The 16,181-nt window shown below is 40.6% G+C and overlaps 1 protein-coding gene across 50 annotated transcripts in view; it reads right to left on the reverse strand.

The window, feature by feature from the left end:
- DTNA (dystrobrevin alpha) overlaps positions 1–16,181 on the reverse strand; it is a 433,073-nt gene that overhangs the window by 96,081 nt on the left and 320,811 nt on the right. For all 50 annotated transcript variants that reach the window (XR_014074807.1, XR_014074805.1, XR_014074810.1 and 47 more), the window contains one exon: positions 11,106–11,319. Coding sequence is in view for 41 of the 50 variants with exons in the window: in XM_081562501.1 (XP_081418627.1) it covers positions 11,106–11,319 (214 nt within the window). In the remaining 9 variants the exon portion in view is untranslated. The remainder of the gene's footprint in view (positions 1–11,105; positions 11,320–16,181) is intronic.

Here is a 16,181-nt window from a genome sequence, read left to right on the forward strand (position 1 = left end):
GAACTTATTTATAAGACAGAAACAGACTCACAGACACAGAAAACGAAGTTATGTTTACCAAAGGGGAAAGGAGGTGGGGGAGGAATACATTAGGAATTTGGAATGACAGATACACACTGCTGCTGCTGCTGCTGCTAAGTCGCGTCAGTTGTGTCCGACTCTGTGCGACCCCATAGACGGCAGCCCACCAGGCTCTGCCATCCCTGAGATTCTCCAGGCAAGAACACTGGAGTGGGTTGCCATTTCCTTCTCCAATGCAAGAAAGTGAAAGTGAAAGTGAAGTCGCTCAGTTGTCTCCGACTCTTAGCAACCCCATGGACTTAAGCCTACCAGGCTCCTCCGTCCATGGGATTATCCAGGCAAGAGTACTGGAGTGGGTCGCCAGTGCCTTCTCTGCAGATACACACTACTATATATAAAACAGATAAACAACAAGGTCCTACTGTATAGCACAGGGAATTATATGCAATATCTTGTAATAAGTCATATGGAAAAGAATATGAAAAAGAAATATATATATATGTATATATATATACATATATGTATATAACTGAATCACTTTGCTATATACCAGAAACTAATACAACATTGTAAATCAACTATATACTTCAATAAAACATAAATTAAAAATAATAGAGAAGCAACAGAGCCAAATGTGCTTGAGAGTATATGTACTATGCATAGTGTATAATGGATACAGCATACAGTGTAGCCATTAGAATCGCTGATTTTTAGGGCTGGACTGGGCCTTAGAATCTGTGTTGAGTGACATGACCACATAAGCTTTTCTTTGTGAATGAAAGCTGCTAGTGTAATAGTTATAGTAAAAGCTTTAAAAATAAGCTTACTACCAGCCTTTCATTCTTTAAGTAAAACAAACTTTGACTTCTGTTTTCTCTTTCAATGGAAAGCAAGAACACAATGCATATATATATTTTACTCATTTCCCCTTACTCTCCATTATTTGTTTTTGGGAATCATGAAATAGATTCTATTTTAAGCCAATTAACCTGAAGCTTTTGCCTCTGCAAATTTTACTTTCCTATTCTAGCTTGACATCAGAAGACAACCAGTTATATAGAAAAAAACATACCCAATTAAATTGTTATATTGGTATGTAATTAATACCTAAAAGGATATTGAAGAGAACCAGCAAATTATCATAGGTAGAAACTAAAATTGTGTCACCAATCAATGTTTCTTTAAATTGTTTATTTCCTTTTATATTTTGCTCAGTCTGAAAAGTTTCAAATTTTCCCAAGGGAAGCCTGATTGAAAATGGAAAAGGAAAGTGTTTACCCTTTGGTTAAAATATATATGTGGAGGTTGGTAGAGTGTCTGTCTTAAAGACACGCATTACTTCAGTTTGACTCATCAAAAATAGAAAATGTGTAAGTGCTTTACCTAAGGGCTTTTCCTATTACTATACAAACAGACCCTGAATATTTATTGGAAGGACTGATGCTGAAGCTGAAACTCCAATACTTTGGCCACCTGATGCAAAGAACTGACTCATTGGAAAAGACCCTGATGCTGGGAAAGATTGAAGGCAGGAGGAGAAGGGGACAACAGAGGATGAGATAGTTGGATGGCATCACTGACTTGATGGATATGAGTTTGCGCAAACTCCGGGAGATGGTGAAAGACAGGGAAGCCAGGCCATGCTGCAGTCCTTGGGGTTGCAAAGAGTCAGACATGACTGAGCAACTGAGCAACAACAATACAAACAGATAAACTGACTTCTTTTAACCTAGAGATATTACTCTTAGACATAAGTTGTCTGAGAAGGAAAATATACTTTTGACCAGAAGGAAAAACAACAAATAGACACTGATAGGTCTGGGGTAGCAGGCTGAAGTTGGAACTGTAAAAATTTAATAAACAGAAACCTCAATTACATAGAGATCAGCAGGGGGAGCTCTTATACCCTGTGATGATAAGAGGCCAACAGGAAGACTCCTCCTCCTTCATGGCAAGGACCCAGTCAATGAAAAGCCATGCACTCTGCCTTCCTTCATGCCCTCTATAAAAGTATTCTTTCCTAGACCTGTGGGGACTCTCCAGGGTTGCAGACCTCAAATAGCAATTCCTTGCTGATCCCAAATAAACCTTTTTTTTTTTCTCTCAGAGAAATAACTGGTAGTCAGTTTGTTTCAGGTCAACAAACCAGAATAAAACATTTCTCCTAGTTCCCAAGAGAGTTTCTTGTTTGAAATTACAGGACCCCATGACAAATATCAACAGTACATGAACTGAGAACAGGCTTCAACAGTATGTGAACCAACAAATTCCAGATGTTCAAGCTGGATTTAGAAAAGGCTGAGGAACCAGAGATCAAATTGTCAACATCCATTGGATTATAGAAAAAGCAAGAGAGTTCCAGAAAAACATCTACTTCTGCTTCATTGACTACACTAAAGCCTTTGACTGTGTGGATCACAGCAAACTGTGGAAAATTCTTAAAGAGACGGGAATACTAGACCACCTGACCTGCCTCCTGAGAAATCTGTATGCAGGTCAAGAAGCAACAGTTAGAACTGGACATGGAACAATGGATTGGTTCCAAATAGGAAAAGGAGTACCTCAAGGCTGTATATTGTCACTCTGCTTCTTTAATTCATATGCAGAGAACATCATGCAAAATGCTGGGCTGGATGAATCACAATATGGAGTCAAGATTGCTGGGAGAAATATCAATACCTCAGATATGCAGATGACACTACTCTTATGGCAGAAAATGAAGAGGAACTAAAGAACCTCCTGATGAAAGTGAAAGAGGAGAGTGAAAACGCTTGCTTAAAACTCAACATTCAAAAAACAAGATCATGGTATCTGGTCCCACTTCATGGCACGCCATCACTTCATAGCAAATAGATGGGGAAATAATGAAAACAGTGAGTGATTTTATTTTCTTGGGCTCCAAAATCACTGAAGATGGTGACTGCAGCCATGAAATTAAAAAACACTTGATTCTTGGAAGAAAAAATACAACAAACCTAGACAGCATATTAAAAAGCAGAGACATTGCTTTACCAACAAAGGCCCATCTAGTCAAAGCTGTGGTTTTTCCGGTAGTCATGTACGGATGTGAGAGGTGGACCATAAAGAAAGCTGAGTGCCATAGAATTAATGCTTTTGAACCGTGGTGTTGGAGAAGACTCTTGAGAGTTCCTTGGACTGCAAGGAGCTCAAACCAGTCAATCCTAAAGGAAATAGGGACAGATGCTGAAGCTGAAGCTCCAATATTTTGGCCACCTGATGTCAAGAGCCAACTCATTGGAAAAGACCCTAATGCTGGGAAAGATTGAGGACAGGAGGAGAAGGGGATGGCAGAGGATTAGACGGTTGGATGGCATCACTATGGACATGAGTTTGAATAAGCTCTGGGAGTTGGTGATGGACAGGGAAGCCTGGTGTGCTGCAGTCCATGGGGTTGCAAAGAATCAGACACGACTGAGTGACTGAACTGAACTGATGACAAATATCAAGTCCCTGAAAGAGACTGAACTCTGACTGACTGTTTTCTGAATAGGCTCAAGGAATTATTTCTTGATTTAAGAATACTAAAACCAGAAGCTTTTCTTTTACCAACATATTTTACCAAAGCATTTGGCAAGCATTTATGACAAGCAAAGGTCCAGCTCTCACGCTTCTGTTCCTCACAGATTTTGGTGGCTTAATTCACAGAGAGAATTGCTTCTTCTTCTGTCTTCCACAGCATGGCTCTGTCATAACATGTTTATCTGGAAATTATTTTGTTCATGTGGATCATGCATTTATTAACTCAATAAATGTTGACTAGCAATGCCTCAGAGGTTGGGCATATAAAGGCAAATGAGGCATGACTCCTACTTTCCTTTTTCTCATCATCTACTGGGCAGAAGGAGTCAAAACTAGTTAATTTTAATACAACACATTTTACAGGCAAGGTCCATGTCTTACTCATCTATTATCTCCAGCCTATCGTAGCACCTAGAACAAAGCGAGTTCTTAATATAAGTTAGTTAAACGAATAAATGCACAAGTGAAATATTATGATTTACCACTTAAGTATTATATTGAGCAATACTAAGTATTTGAGGAAAATTGCAAAGATTGACTTTATAGCTCTTAATATTAGATCATGCAGACATGTGACATATTGAATTTAGAAGGGGTCATATACATAATTACTCTCGTTTTGGGGAGAGTGAAGTTAACATGTGGATGTATAGGAATCCCTTATTTGGCCCTGGCATCACTTTGGGCTCCCCGTAATGTTAGCAAAACATTCAGGAAAAGAATCCTGACAGCACTGGGCCAGGCGAGTTTGCTGGAAGTTTGTCCATAATGGAGACTGAAGGGGCCAAACATGTTGACATCTCTTCCTCACTCCCACGAAATCCTACCTGCCAACTGCCCAAGTGTGTCTGACAGAAAGACGAGTGACATTAAGGATGTTCAGTTTATCTACAACTAGAAGGAAATGGAACCCACTCCAGTGTTCTTGCCTGGAGAATCCCAGGGACGGCGGAGCCTGATGGGCTGCCATCTATGGGGTCGCACGGAGTCGGACACGACTGAACCGGCTTAGCAGCAGCAGCATGAAAATTCTTTGGAAAGAGCTTCCATTTTTGCAACATGTAGGAGTGTTGGAGCAAGTACTTTTCATCAGAACAAAATTTTAGTGAGTAGAGAATGTGGATACCCTGGATTTAAGATGTGCTAAGAAAAAAATCACCAAGACAAGTACATTTTAAAGATAGAGTGTTTGCCACATACATAACCAAAAGCCAAGAGAAGAACATTTGGTTTCATATGACTCTTTTCTTTATCCTTCATTGTCACACATCCATAGAACCTCACATGTGAACAACACATTTTGTTGGTGTATTTGGTAGTGCATCTTGAATTAAACATCAGAATCATTTTTAAAACTCAAAAGGCAGAAGGATTTTGGCAGAATTCCAGGATTATTTCATATTCACACATCTGAAATTATGCCATGGTACTTTCCATCGTGTTGGGGGCTCAGCAGTGTGAAAGGATATTCAAATGGCTCAGCAAGGTTTGATATGTCAAAAGAGGAGAAAAATTCCAGAATTTTGTATTCTGTATGAAAGACTATTACCCGATGAATATGGAGTTATGGATAGCTATTGTAGAACTGACTCTAAATCTACAATGTAAAACTTGTTAAGTCCAAATATCTCTTTCACATACACTCTGTCAACTATGTCTAAATACGGCAAACTAGAAATGTTAGGAATGTGAGCATAATAATAATATCCTGTAATAAACAGGGTAAGTCTAGGGAAAAAACACATTAATTCTCATATAAAAAGATAAAATGGAAAGCATGAATATAGCTGAACTTAAACTGATGCCTGAAAGAAAATGATTTTCCCCCACTTATAAATTATCTAATCTTTTTATTTTCAGCTTCATCACTTACTCAACCTGGAAAATCATAATAATACAGCAGAAAACCAGTAAGATTGCTGGTACACAGTAAATGCTGAGTACCTCTTAGCTATTATTACAATTATAATATTGTTATTATTATCATTAGAGAATTGGCATTAAGAATCAACCTCCCAAATAAGAAAACCACTGTTTCTTGGAATACATCTCATTTTCCAAATTTGGAGTTTTAAATATACGTGCAAATAATATTTGCTAAAAGTAAGACCCCTGTCACATAATCTACTTTATGAGGAACTGTGCCAAGAAGGGAGTCTCCTGAATTGAAATGAGATTAAGTCACCTGATGAAAGTCGATCTTAGTGTTTCCCAGGAAAGTGGGAACAGGGTAAAGAGAAGTATGTTGAAGTCTTTTGTGAAGATGGGATCCCCCATACTAGTAACCATGGACAACTAATGTGCTTCTAGATGGAGTAGAATTGAAAACAGAGGATATGAGTCTAGGTAACAGAGCAAACTTAGACCTCCTAGGTTTAGTAATAATAGACTGGAGATTCAGGTCAGTTCATTTGCTCAGTTGTGTCCGGCTCTTTGCAACCCCATGGATTACAGCACGCCAGGCTTCTCTGTCCTTCACCATCTCCCAGAGCTTGCTCAAACCCATGTCCATTGAGTCAGTGATGCCAATCATCTTGTCCTCTGTCCTCTCCTTCTCCTCCTGCCTTCAGTCTTTCCCAGCATCAGGATCTTTTCCAATAAGTTGGCTCTTCTCATCAGGTGGTCCAAGTACTGAGCTTCCGCTTCAGCATCACTTCTTCCAATGAATATTCAGGACTGATTTCCTTTAGGATGGACTGGTTTGATCTCCTTTCAGTCCAAGGGGCTCTCAAGAGTCTTCTCCAACACCACCGTTCCAAAGCATCAATTCTTCGGCACTCAGCCTTTTTTATAGTCCAACTCTCATATCCATACATGACTACTGGAAAAACCATAGCCTTGACTATACAGACTGGAGATTAAGGAGGACTTAATCTCAGAAAAAGAATAAAAAGAAATTAGTGTGAAAGAGTTGACTCATTGGAAAAGACCCTAATGCTGGGAAGGATTGGGGGCAGGAGGAGAAGGGGACGACAGAGGATGAGATGGTTGGATGGCATCACTGATTCGACGGACATGGGTTTGGTTAAACTCCGGGAATTGGTGATGCACAGGGAGGCCTGGTGTGCTGCAATTCATGGGGTCGCAAAGAGTCGGACACGACTGAGCGACTGAACTGAACTGAACTGAGTGTGATAAGAAAAGTCAACCTCTGATTTTCATTCATTCATTCACTCACTCACTGATGTGTTGTGAGCTGGATATTGGCTCAGATGCTGTGCATACAAAGAAAAAGATTTAAAAGTAGCTTGTATGAGGCAGTCACACAGGTGGAGAGGCCCCCACTCTAAGAGACCATCAGAGTCACATGAAAGGAGCAGTGGGCCCTGGCAAAGGATGAGCAGCTCCACCACGAGAGGTGAAGGGCTTCACAGTGTATCAGCGTCTATGACCCCACCTCTCCAAAAGGCCACACATGATCGACTTTGAAGGATTATTTTCAAGGTAACCATGGTACCTCAATAAAATTGTTCTTTTTTTTAAGAAGAGAATTATTTTCATCTTGTAATTTTCTGTCATGTATTTTTTTCTTTTGTTACTTTCAATTGCTTAAAAAGTAATAACAGTAGAAGGCCTTAGAACACTTCAAAGAGATTTTTCCCCCATTGAGATATGGACAAGAGGTGAGAGGAAAAGTGCTGTTGAGTTAGAGTTATTGGCTTATGAAGGAAAGAGCCTCAGGGAAGGTTCCTGCCAGCAGATAAGGAAAGGAGGCAGCTGGCTTCCTGGAGGAGCACAGAAAGGCAGAGACAGGAAGAGACGGGCTCAAGGCTCTGGTTATTTGCTCACATTCTTCTTCCCTCTAAGCCCCTGCTCTCCTCTTCTGAGACCTCCTTTCCCATGCTTCTCAGGCACAGTTCTCCATTTCCCTAGAGACACTCAGAGAAGAAAGCTTCCATATATGGAAACAGTCTGCTTGGAAGCTGTTAGGTAATAGCCTACTGGGTGATATCCCTCCCAAGCATCCATCTTTAGAAGGAAAGTGATCAAAACAAAAACCTTCTAACCTGCAGTGACTGCCTATTCAGTGACAGAATGGCAAGCATCTGCAGGCCAGGCCATGCTAAGTCACTTCAGTTGTGCCTGACTCTTTTTGCGACACCATGGACTGTACCCCGCCAGGCTCTTCTGTCCATGGGAGTCTCCAGGTAAGAATACCGGAGTGTGTCGCCATGCCCACCTCCAGGGGATCTTCCCAACCCAGGGATCAAACCAGTGTCTCATGTCTCCTGCACTGGCAGGCAGGTTCTTTACCACAAGCGCCACCTGGGAAGTCCAGGCATTGAAGGCAAATGCCAGCTCCTGAAGTCGATGAATCACCCTATGTATGCAGTGATGTACTGCATCATGAGGCTGACTTGGCCAAAGAGCAGAGAAACCTCAAAACCAGGGAACTGATTACAGTCTATGGCAGGCATGCCTGTGTGAGAACAGAGATCCAGGTGGTTGGGGGAGGGTGGTGGAGAGAAATGGAAGAGTGCTGTTCTTGGGGAAGCGTGGTTGTGGGAAGGTAAGTCTGGTCCCCAGGGGTGCATCCAAGTCAAGTGGGCCCTGTTCCTCATTTCAGGTTACTATTTCTTGGCAGAGTTCAACTGGCTGAGGCTGGTGAACTTTAAGGCACAAGCAAAATAATAGCCATATTTCTTTGAATGCAAGTTCTCATTCTTCGTGGATTTAAATTTCTATATTTTCTTCAATTTTTTTTAAACAGTACCTCTTCAAAGTCCAGAATCATATGGTGTCTCTAACTTATTATGCATTTTTCCTCATTTTTCTTTTAATATGAGCAATTAAAATATAGCAAATGCGGGGACAATCTCCTAAACATTTCAGTGACTCTGTAATAGCAAAAGCACATCATTGATCTACCACTATCAGGCTCATTCATGCCTACCAAGATACAGAAGCCTCCCTAAAACACTTGGGTTCTGTAAAATGATGCCATTTGCAGCAATATGCATGCAACTAAAGATTATCATACCAAGTAAAAAGTCAGAAAGAGAAAGACAAATACCATATGATATCACTTTTATGTGGAATCTAAAATATGACATAAACAAACCTATCTATGAAACAGTAACAGTCTGAGGGTCATAGAGAACAGACATGTGGTTGCCAAGGGGAGGGGCTGGAGGAGGGATGGAGTGGGAGGGTGGGTCAGCAGATAAAAGCTATTATACATGGAATGAATAAACAACAAGATCCTATTGTCTAGTATGGGGAAGTATATTCAGTATCGTATAAACCATAATAAAGAAGAAATATCTGTATATGTATAACTTAATCACTTTGCTGTTCTTCAGAAATGAATACAACATTGTAAATCAACTATAGTTCAATAAAAAAAAAATACTTGCATATAGTTATGGGGCAGGTGGTAGGAAATGACATCAGATTTCCATACTGGATTTCATTTGGATAACTAGAAGTATACTATCAGAAGAGCTGGAATAGAACATTCATTTTATTCTTGTTTCTATTATTATATTCACTTGTAAATTATATTTCCAGGTAGTGGACTTCCTTATGAGAGGCACTCACAGTGTCTAAAATTTCAAAATTCATCAGACAGAAAACTTGTTTTTCAGTAGACCTGTACTCATTGGCTCAGCTGAAGGAGAGAATGCAGAAGTGTGTACAGACTGGGATCTGTCTCTAGATGGACGCATCTATGAATCTCTACAGTGAGATTTCTCTGTGTGGATGTGTTTCTAAACCTACTACAATGAGATTACTGAAAGAAGACACCAGGGGCCTTCCCATCAGTAAGAAGATTAGGAACCAAACATTTCTTCTGAACATTGGTGTGAACCACTCTTTATCTTGGTATAATCCTTCTTAGCTTAGCATCCAACAATCTTCAAATGATTCAGCTACATTAGCAGAACATTTACAGCTCGGCTTTTTGAAATGCTCTTCCTGATGATATTCCCAAACAAAAGTGAAAAATCTATTAGTTTAAGCTCCATCTATTTCACAACATCCCCCACCCTTATTGCTAATTTGGCCCCATTTCTGAATTTCCAGAGTTGGCCCAAATTATTTTTTAGCTTTGATTCGTTATGAATCCTCTAGCAATACCCCATGACGTAGCAGGAAATTACCCTTTTCTGTTTACATTTTCCACCATTACACTGATAACAAATAAGCCTCCTGAAGGCTTTAGCAACAGGTCTGAAAGCTGCCACGGTCTTGTTATAGAAATTCCATGGCTTGGTTCCACTCTGCTGCTTGTCATGTGGAACCACTGCTTCCTTTCCCAGCCCCGCCGCTTGACTACCACAGCGATGAGCCCAGAGCAGTACATCAGTTCTGAAGGCTGCACAGACTAAGATAAATGGAATTTATCAGGCTGGAATGCTTGTTTATTTCAACTTGAGAGTTTCTCAAAATATAAACACAGAGACAATAATGCATACTGGTCAACTTGAGCACCAACTACCCTATCACCATGCTAGGTTGCAAAGTGACAGCTGGTGACTTTTGTGAGTGGCATTATGACATTAGCCTGGCTGGAACATCTCCAGTGCTGGGCTTAACTATTCCCAAGCCCTGGCTAGACAACGAGAATAAGCAAAATCTTCTGAGAGTCTTAAAAGGGATTGCTGAAAGGTCAAGTTAGAGATTTTCTTGTTTAATATTCAACACCAGGAGTGAAATTGGAGGTGTTGATCCTATATCTAGCCTAGGGGCCATCAGCAAAAGCCCTTTTGAAATTTTCATCTGATAATGGGATTCAGGGGAGGTTTTATATTTTCCAGGGCTGCCACATGTGCCTGGGAAAAGAAATCAAAGCTGAATCCCTGAGTCCCCACTCTGCCACCATCGTGCTGAGAGTCAGTGGACCTGCTGAGAGTCACTGGACAAGTGACAATCTCTCTGTGCTTTGGGTCCTTCACCAGTAAAATGAGAAGTTTGGAAGAGCGACCTTCAAGATCTCAGACAGCTCTGAAATTCTCTGAGTCTGTGAGGGGAAGTTTAAGATAATGAGGCTGGGTTTCAGTTGTGGTGTGTGAAATGGCATCACTTTGTTTTACGTAGTACATTATGGACCAGTCCATTTAATGCAAGTCACAGCTATTTTTACTAAACTAGTCAAGGAAGGAAGCCTGTTCAACATCTCTTTGTTTGCTCTGGGGTCTTGTTATGACACCTCAGAAGTACAGTCTTAGGCAATTTGCAAAGGAGAGAGTTAAAAACATCCTCCACAACACGCTTCATTAAATCGCTCCACAGGCCTGTCACCACATGATGCTTCCAAGTGTCCGTAGCTTCTAGGGAGCGTCAGATGAATTAAACAAAGGTCAGCACATAAAATACAAGTGTTCCCAATTTCCTGTGGTGCCATTTTACCCTCTAAGTCTTTCCCAAAGCATTTAAAATTTATGTTACACACATAGAAACTCTATTGAGATAAGTATCTGAACAAGAAAAAAGCAGCAGTTGGTTACTCCAGAAAATTCTCTGGAATAAAGACCAAGAAGGATAAGAGGAAGGGGAGATGGAACACGCAGAGAGTCACAGACATTTCAGAGGGAGCTTACGGATCAAAGGCTGCCAGCAGGAAGTTTAACAGGAGGCTGATGGACTGCTCCACCTGGATTTGGTGTGTGGTTGGCATCCTTTTGTTAAGCTGGTAAAAGATGGTGGAAAGCACAGCTTCCAGTCGGGCCACGTTGAGCTCCATGTTTGGGTCCACGTTGTTCAGAGCATTTTCTCTCAATGCTTCTATGACGTTCCAAATGTCCACCAAGTGCACTATATACAATGAAAGCAGAGTGGACATATCAGCCCAGAGTGCATGGAAAGTTAGTTCATTATTTCACATGTACCATTTGTCCTGTTTTGCCAAGGTGCCTCACAGGCTTTGGTATGAGTTCCACTGCCGTGCAGGTTGACACTAGCAAAGAAAGGTGCATGCTGCAGGATCTCAAAGAGCTGATGTGCAATGTGTAACAGCAAACCAATGATTTTATGAACATCACAGTAGAGAATTATTTCTGAACATCACAGTATTCTTCTTAATAATCTGTTATTTTTCATAATAGATTGAAATACTTACAATGTGAAGAATCTGAGGGTCAAGAAAATTAACTGACAAACACAAAGGTCCAAGGGAAGTCACCTGGCATTTGTATCCAGGTCTATCTGGCTTTTTAAAACATTGAGATAGAATTGCTATATAATACTGTGTAAGTTTGAAGTGCTGATTTGATAATTTTTATATTGATTTGACACAGTGGCAACCCACTCCAGTACTCTTGTCTGGAAAATCCCATGGACAGAGGAGCCTGGTAGGCTACAGTCCAACGGGTTGCAAAGAGTCGGACACGACTGAGCGACTTCACTTCACTATACCACAAGATGATTACCACCATACTGTTAGCTAACACCCTGGGTCCTATGATTATCATTTCTTTTTTTGTGGCAAGAACTTTTAAGACCTAGTTTCTTAGCAACTTTGAAGTATATAGTGCTTATGATTAAAATTAAGAAGGCTATCTGGCTAAAAGCACTTTCCTACTTGTATACCCTGACCCCTTACAAAGAAAAGAGAAAACCAACACTTAAATTCTAGTGTTGAAAGGCTATCAAAGTGCATTTGAGCATTTAAAATATTTTCATTTCTTTACATATTTTCAGTCATCTATGGTTTGAAATAAGAAAAAAGGAAAAGTTAAGGTAGGCAGGAAGACGGCAGGGGAAAAAGGGAAAGTTACCTCTTCAGTAAGCAGTAGAGCTAAGGCACAGATCACTTAAAGGTCAAGAGTAGTTTCTTGGTGTCATTGTCAGCAAGCTCATGTGATTCAATTCATGGCTACTTTTGCTAGGATAGTCAAGAAATCCATTTCTATGTCTTCCCTGTTCTCCCCGAAGTCTTGTTATGATGGTCCCAGAAACCATCACCACAATTAAGACAATGGACACGTGTATCACCCCCACAGGTCTCCTTATGCACAGTCTCATCCATCTTACCACTCCATCCTGGGAAACCAAAGATCTGTCTTCCATCACGATTTTCTAGAGTACTATATGGCTGGAATCATACAATATGTACTCTTTTTTTGTCTGCATCCTTTTAGTGTAACGATCTTGAGAATTATCTATGTTGTTGCATGACAATAGTTTCTTCTTTTTTATTGCTGCCTGGTGTCCTATTAAATAGCTATACCGCAAGTTGGTTATCAACTTCCCTGCTGGTAGACATTTGGGTGGTTCCAGTTATTGGTTATTTTGAATAAAACTGCTATGAACAATCATGTACAAAACTTTGTACAGACATACACTTCCATTTCTCTGGTAAATATGTAGAAACGAAAGTGGCTAGGTTGTATGGTAGGTGTATGTTTCATTATGAAACTTCCAAAGTGTTTTTAAAAATAGTAGTACTGTTTTACACTCCCATCAGGAGTGTGAGAGTTCTAGATTCTCCACATCTTCATCAAGTTTAAGGTTCACTTTTCATTACACTTTGGTGTTTGAAAAATATGTTGTCTTTCTCAATGAAGTATTGGGTTGACCAAAAAGTTTGTTTGGTTTTTGCAATAAGATCTTATGGAAAAACCCAAACGAACTTTTCTGGCCAGCCCAATATACACTTATGTTTTCATTCCTGAGAACTGTACATGTCACATTGCTTTTCCACCAACAACTTTCAAGTTCTAGTCTCTTATCTCTTTGTTAACTTCTGACACTGTATTTGAAAAACAAAACTAACATCTATCAAGCTCCTGGACTTGAAGTTGAAATAAACACTGGACTTGGAGTCCAAAGACATAGGTCCAAATCTGGCTGTTCTCCTACAAGTGCATATCTTTTAAGCCTTGACTTAGAGCCTCACTTTCCTCATCTGTAAAGTGGGGACTGTTGTTGTTTAGTTGCTAAGTCATGTCTGACTCTTTTTCAACCCCGTGAACTGTAGTATGCCAGTCTCTTCTGTCCATGGGATTTCCTAGGCAAGAATACTGGAGTGAGTTGCCATTTCCTTCTCCAGAGGATCGTCCCAACATAGGGATAGAACCCGCATCTCCCGCCTTGGCAGGCAAATTCTTTGCCAGTGAGCCACCATGGAAGCCCAAAGTGGAGATGGTGTTCATTTAATGGAAAAAATGTTTGAAATCAAAAGTGATAGTACCTGGTACATAGAGACAACACATTCTACATGAACAAATGAATAATGTGAGTCATGTCAAAAGAAAAAGAAAATCTTTTCGGCCAATCTCTGGTTTGGAACAGAGGAACACAAATCGCTTTCCAACTGAATTCCTTAAATATTTCTTAGATTTGGATAAATTCAGATTTCTGTGATTCCAAATTTGAAATCTTCTTTATCTATCACACAACAAGGACATTATTTGTATTTCTTAATGTTATGGATCCAATTTTTCAATTTAGCAAGCAAGGTACTCCTAGGGAGATGGCATTTTAAGTTGAATTTATTTATTAATTAAATTTCTTGAGGGAAATAGATGGGATTCCTATAATTATTTCCTATACATTTGATCTACAAACCCTCTGACTCTAGGCCTTGGGGATATCCAGGTACAGGATACAAAGAGAGCCATGATGATGAGATCTGGCCCATTGTCCTGGCTCTTGTGTGTGCCCAGGTAACCATAAGGAGTGGGCTACTGAACCATTCTGATCCAGATCCTGGCTATGGGTCACAAGAAACAGGCATCAGAGAAGAGGAATATGGACTCTGAACTTAAGCATAGGAAGGAGATAGCTACAAGGCAAGAAAGAGAAATGGCAGCTGGTGGAGGGATAGTCTACATACGTAGGTCTCTCCTGCAGAGACTCTGTTGGGGCAGAAGAAGGCTCTAGGATTCCCAGAAGTGGAAGAACACAGATGCATGGGAGTGACCAACAGACCAAAGGGAGGTTCTTTAGGCAATTGAGCCTTTGCTTGTCCAGCCTATCTTTTCTCTTCCAAACCCATTTCCTCTAGGGTTCCCTTCTCTAGTGAATGGCACTAGCCCCTGCCCCTGCCACAACCTGCATTTCATCCCTGGGTCCCATATCTTACATGCTCTCAGCAACCAAGTCCTATGAGTCTCTCATCACTATCACTTTAATGCCTCTGTTTTCATGGACCCTTATCCCCATCATGCAACTCCATCATCCACTCCTGTGACCACTAGCTCTCACTGGTTAAGTCTGTTCTTTTGTCTTTATTCCTTCTCCATCCCAGTCCTTTCTATACACTTGAGTCAGAGCAATATTTCTGAACTACAAACCCGACATGGCACTTGTATGAGGCTGGAAGTCCTTTAGTCCCATTCATTTGAAATCCAAACTCTTCAACATGTCTTGCAAAGTTGTTTCTGATCTGGCCTCATTTACTTCTCATCTATGTTTCATCCACCATAACTCAGTGTCAATATCACTTCCTCAAGGATGTCTTTCTGGATCCCTGCCTCCAGGTTTTATACTCACCATACATGGCTCCTCAGAAGCCTGTTCTTTCCCATCACAGTATTTAGTGGACTCTAAGTACAGATAAGTTGGTCATTTGTTTCCCTCTCTGCGTTGTACATGCCACAGGAAGAGACTGCCTGCTCTTCATATCCCAAGCACTGTCACAGGGCCTCATACATCAAAATGTACGAGGAGCTTAATGAATATCTGTTGGCTGAGTGCATGACAAGGAAATGACAATAGAGAAACAGGCTAAGGATGCATTTGATTGCTAAAGATGTGATAGGTGTAATCATGAAATATCAACATGAAGAATCATACAAGCCTTGGATTGAATCTTACGTATGCATGCCTGCTCAGTCGCTTCAGTCATATCCGACTCTTTGTGACTCTGTGAACTATAGCCCACAAGGCTCCTCTGTCCATGGGGTTCTTCAGGCAAAAATAGTGGAGTGGGTTGCCATGCCCTCCTCCAGGGGATCTTTCCGACCCAGGGATCACATTTCCTGTGGCTCCTGCAATCCAAGTGGATTCTTTACTGCTGAGCCACTGGGGAAGCCCCAATCTTAGGTATAGCATCAGTCAAATTATTTGACTTCCTTGAATCTTATCTTAGAAAAGTGGGGCTTATAACAGTACTTCCCCTCCAATGATCACTATGAAGGCAAAATGGGATGATGCCTGAAAACACTTGGAATAGGGAACAATAGCATCCTATAATTATAGACAAAACAGCTAGAAATCATGTGAAAGTTATTAAAAATAAGTATGTTTAACATGGAAACTTACATTACCACATGTAAAATAGATAGCCAATGGGAGTTTGCTGTATGGCTCAGGAAACCCAAACAGGTGCTCTGTATCAATCTAGAGGGGTGGGATGGGGTGGGAGATGGGAGGGAGGTTCAAAAAGGAGGGGATATATGTATACCTATGGCTGACTCATGTTGAGGTTTGACAGAAAACAGCAAAATTCTGTAAAGCAATTATCCTTCAATAAAAAAATAAAGATGTTCCATATTTGTGTTTTTCACACATTTAAGATCACAATATAAGGAAAAATAAAATGCTAATTCTGAATGTGAGAGTAGTTACACGTGACTGAAAGAAAGCTAGTTTTCATAATTATGTGCTCAGCGCTGTGGCAGGTCTTGGGGACTCGATGGCAAGCCATAAAGATGTGGTTCCTGCCTCAGGGG

This window comes from Giraffa tippelskirchi, chromosome 14, assembly GCF_054371585.1.
Source record: "Giraffa tippelskirchi isolate mGirTip1 chromosome 14, T2T-mGirTip1v1.2.pri, whole genome shotgun sequence".
NCBI classification, from domain to species: Eukaryota; Metazoa; Chordata; class Mammalia; order Artiodactyla; family Giraffidae; genus Giraffa; species Giraffa tippelskirchi.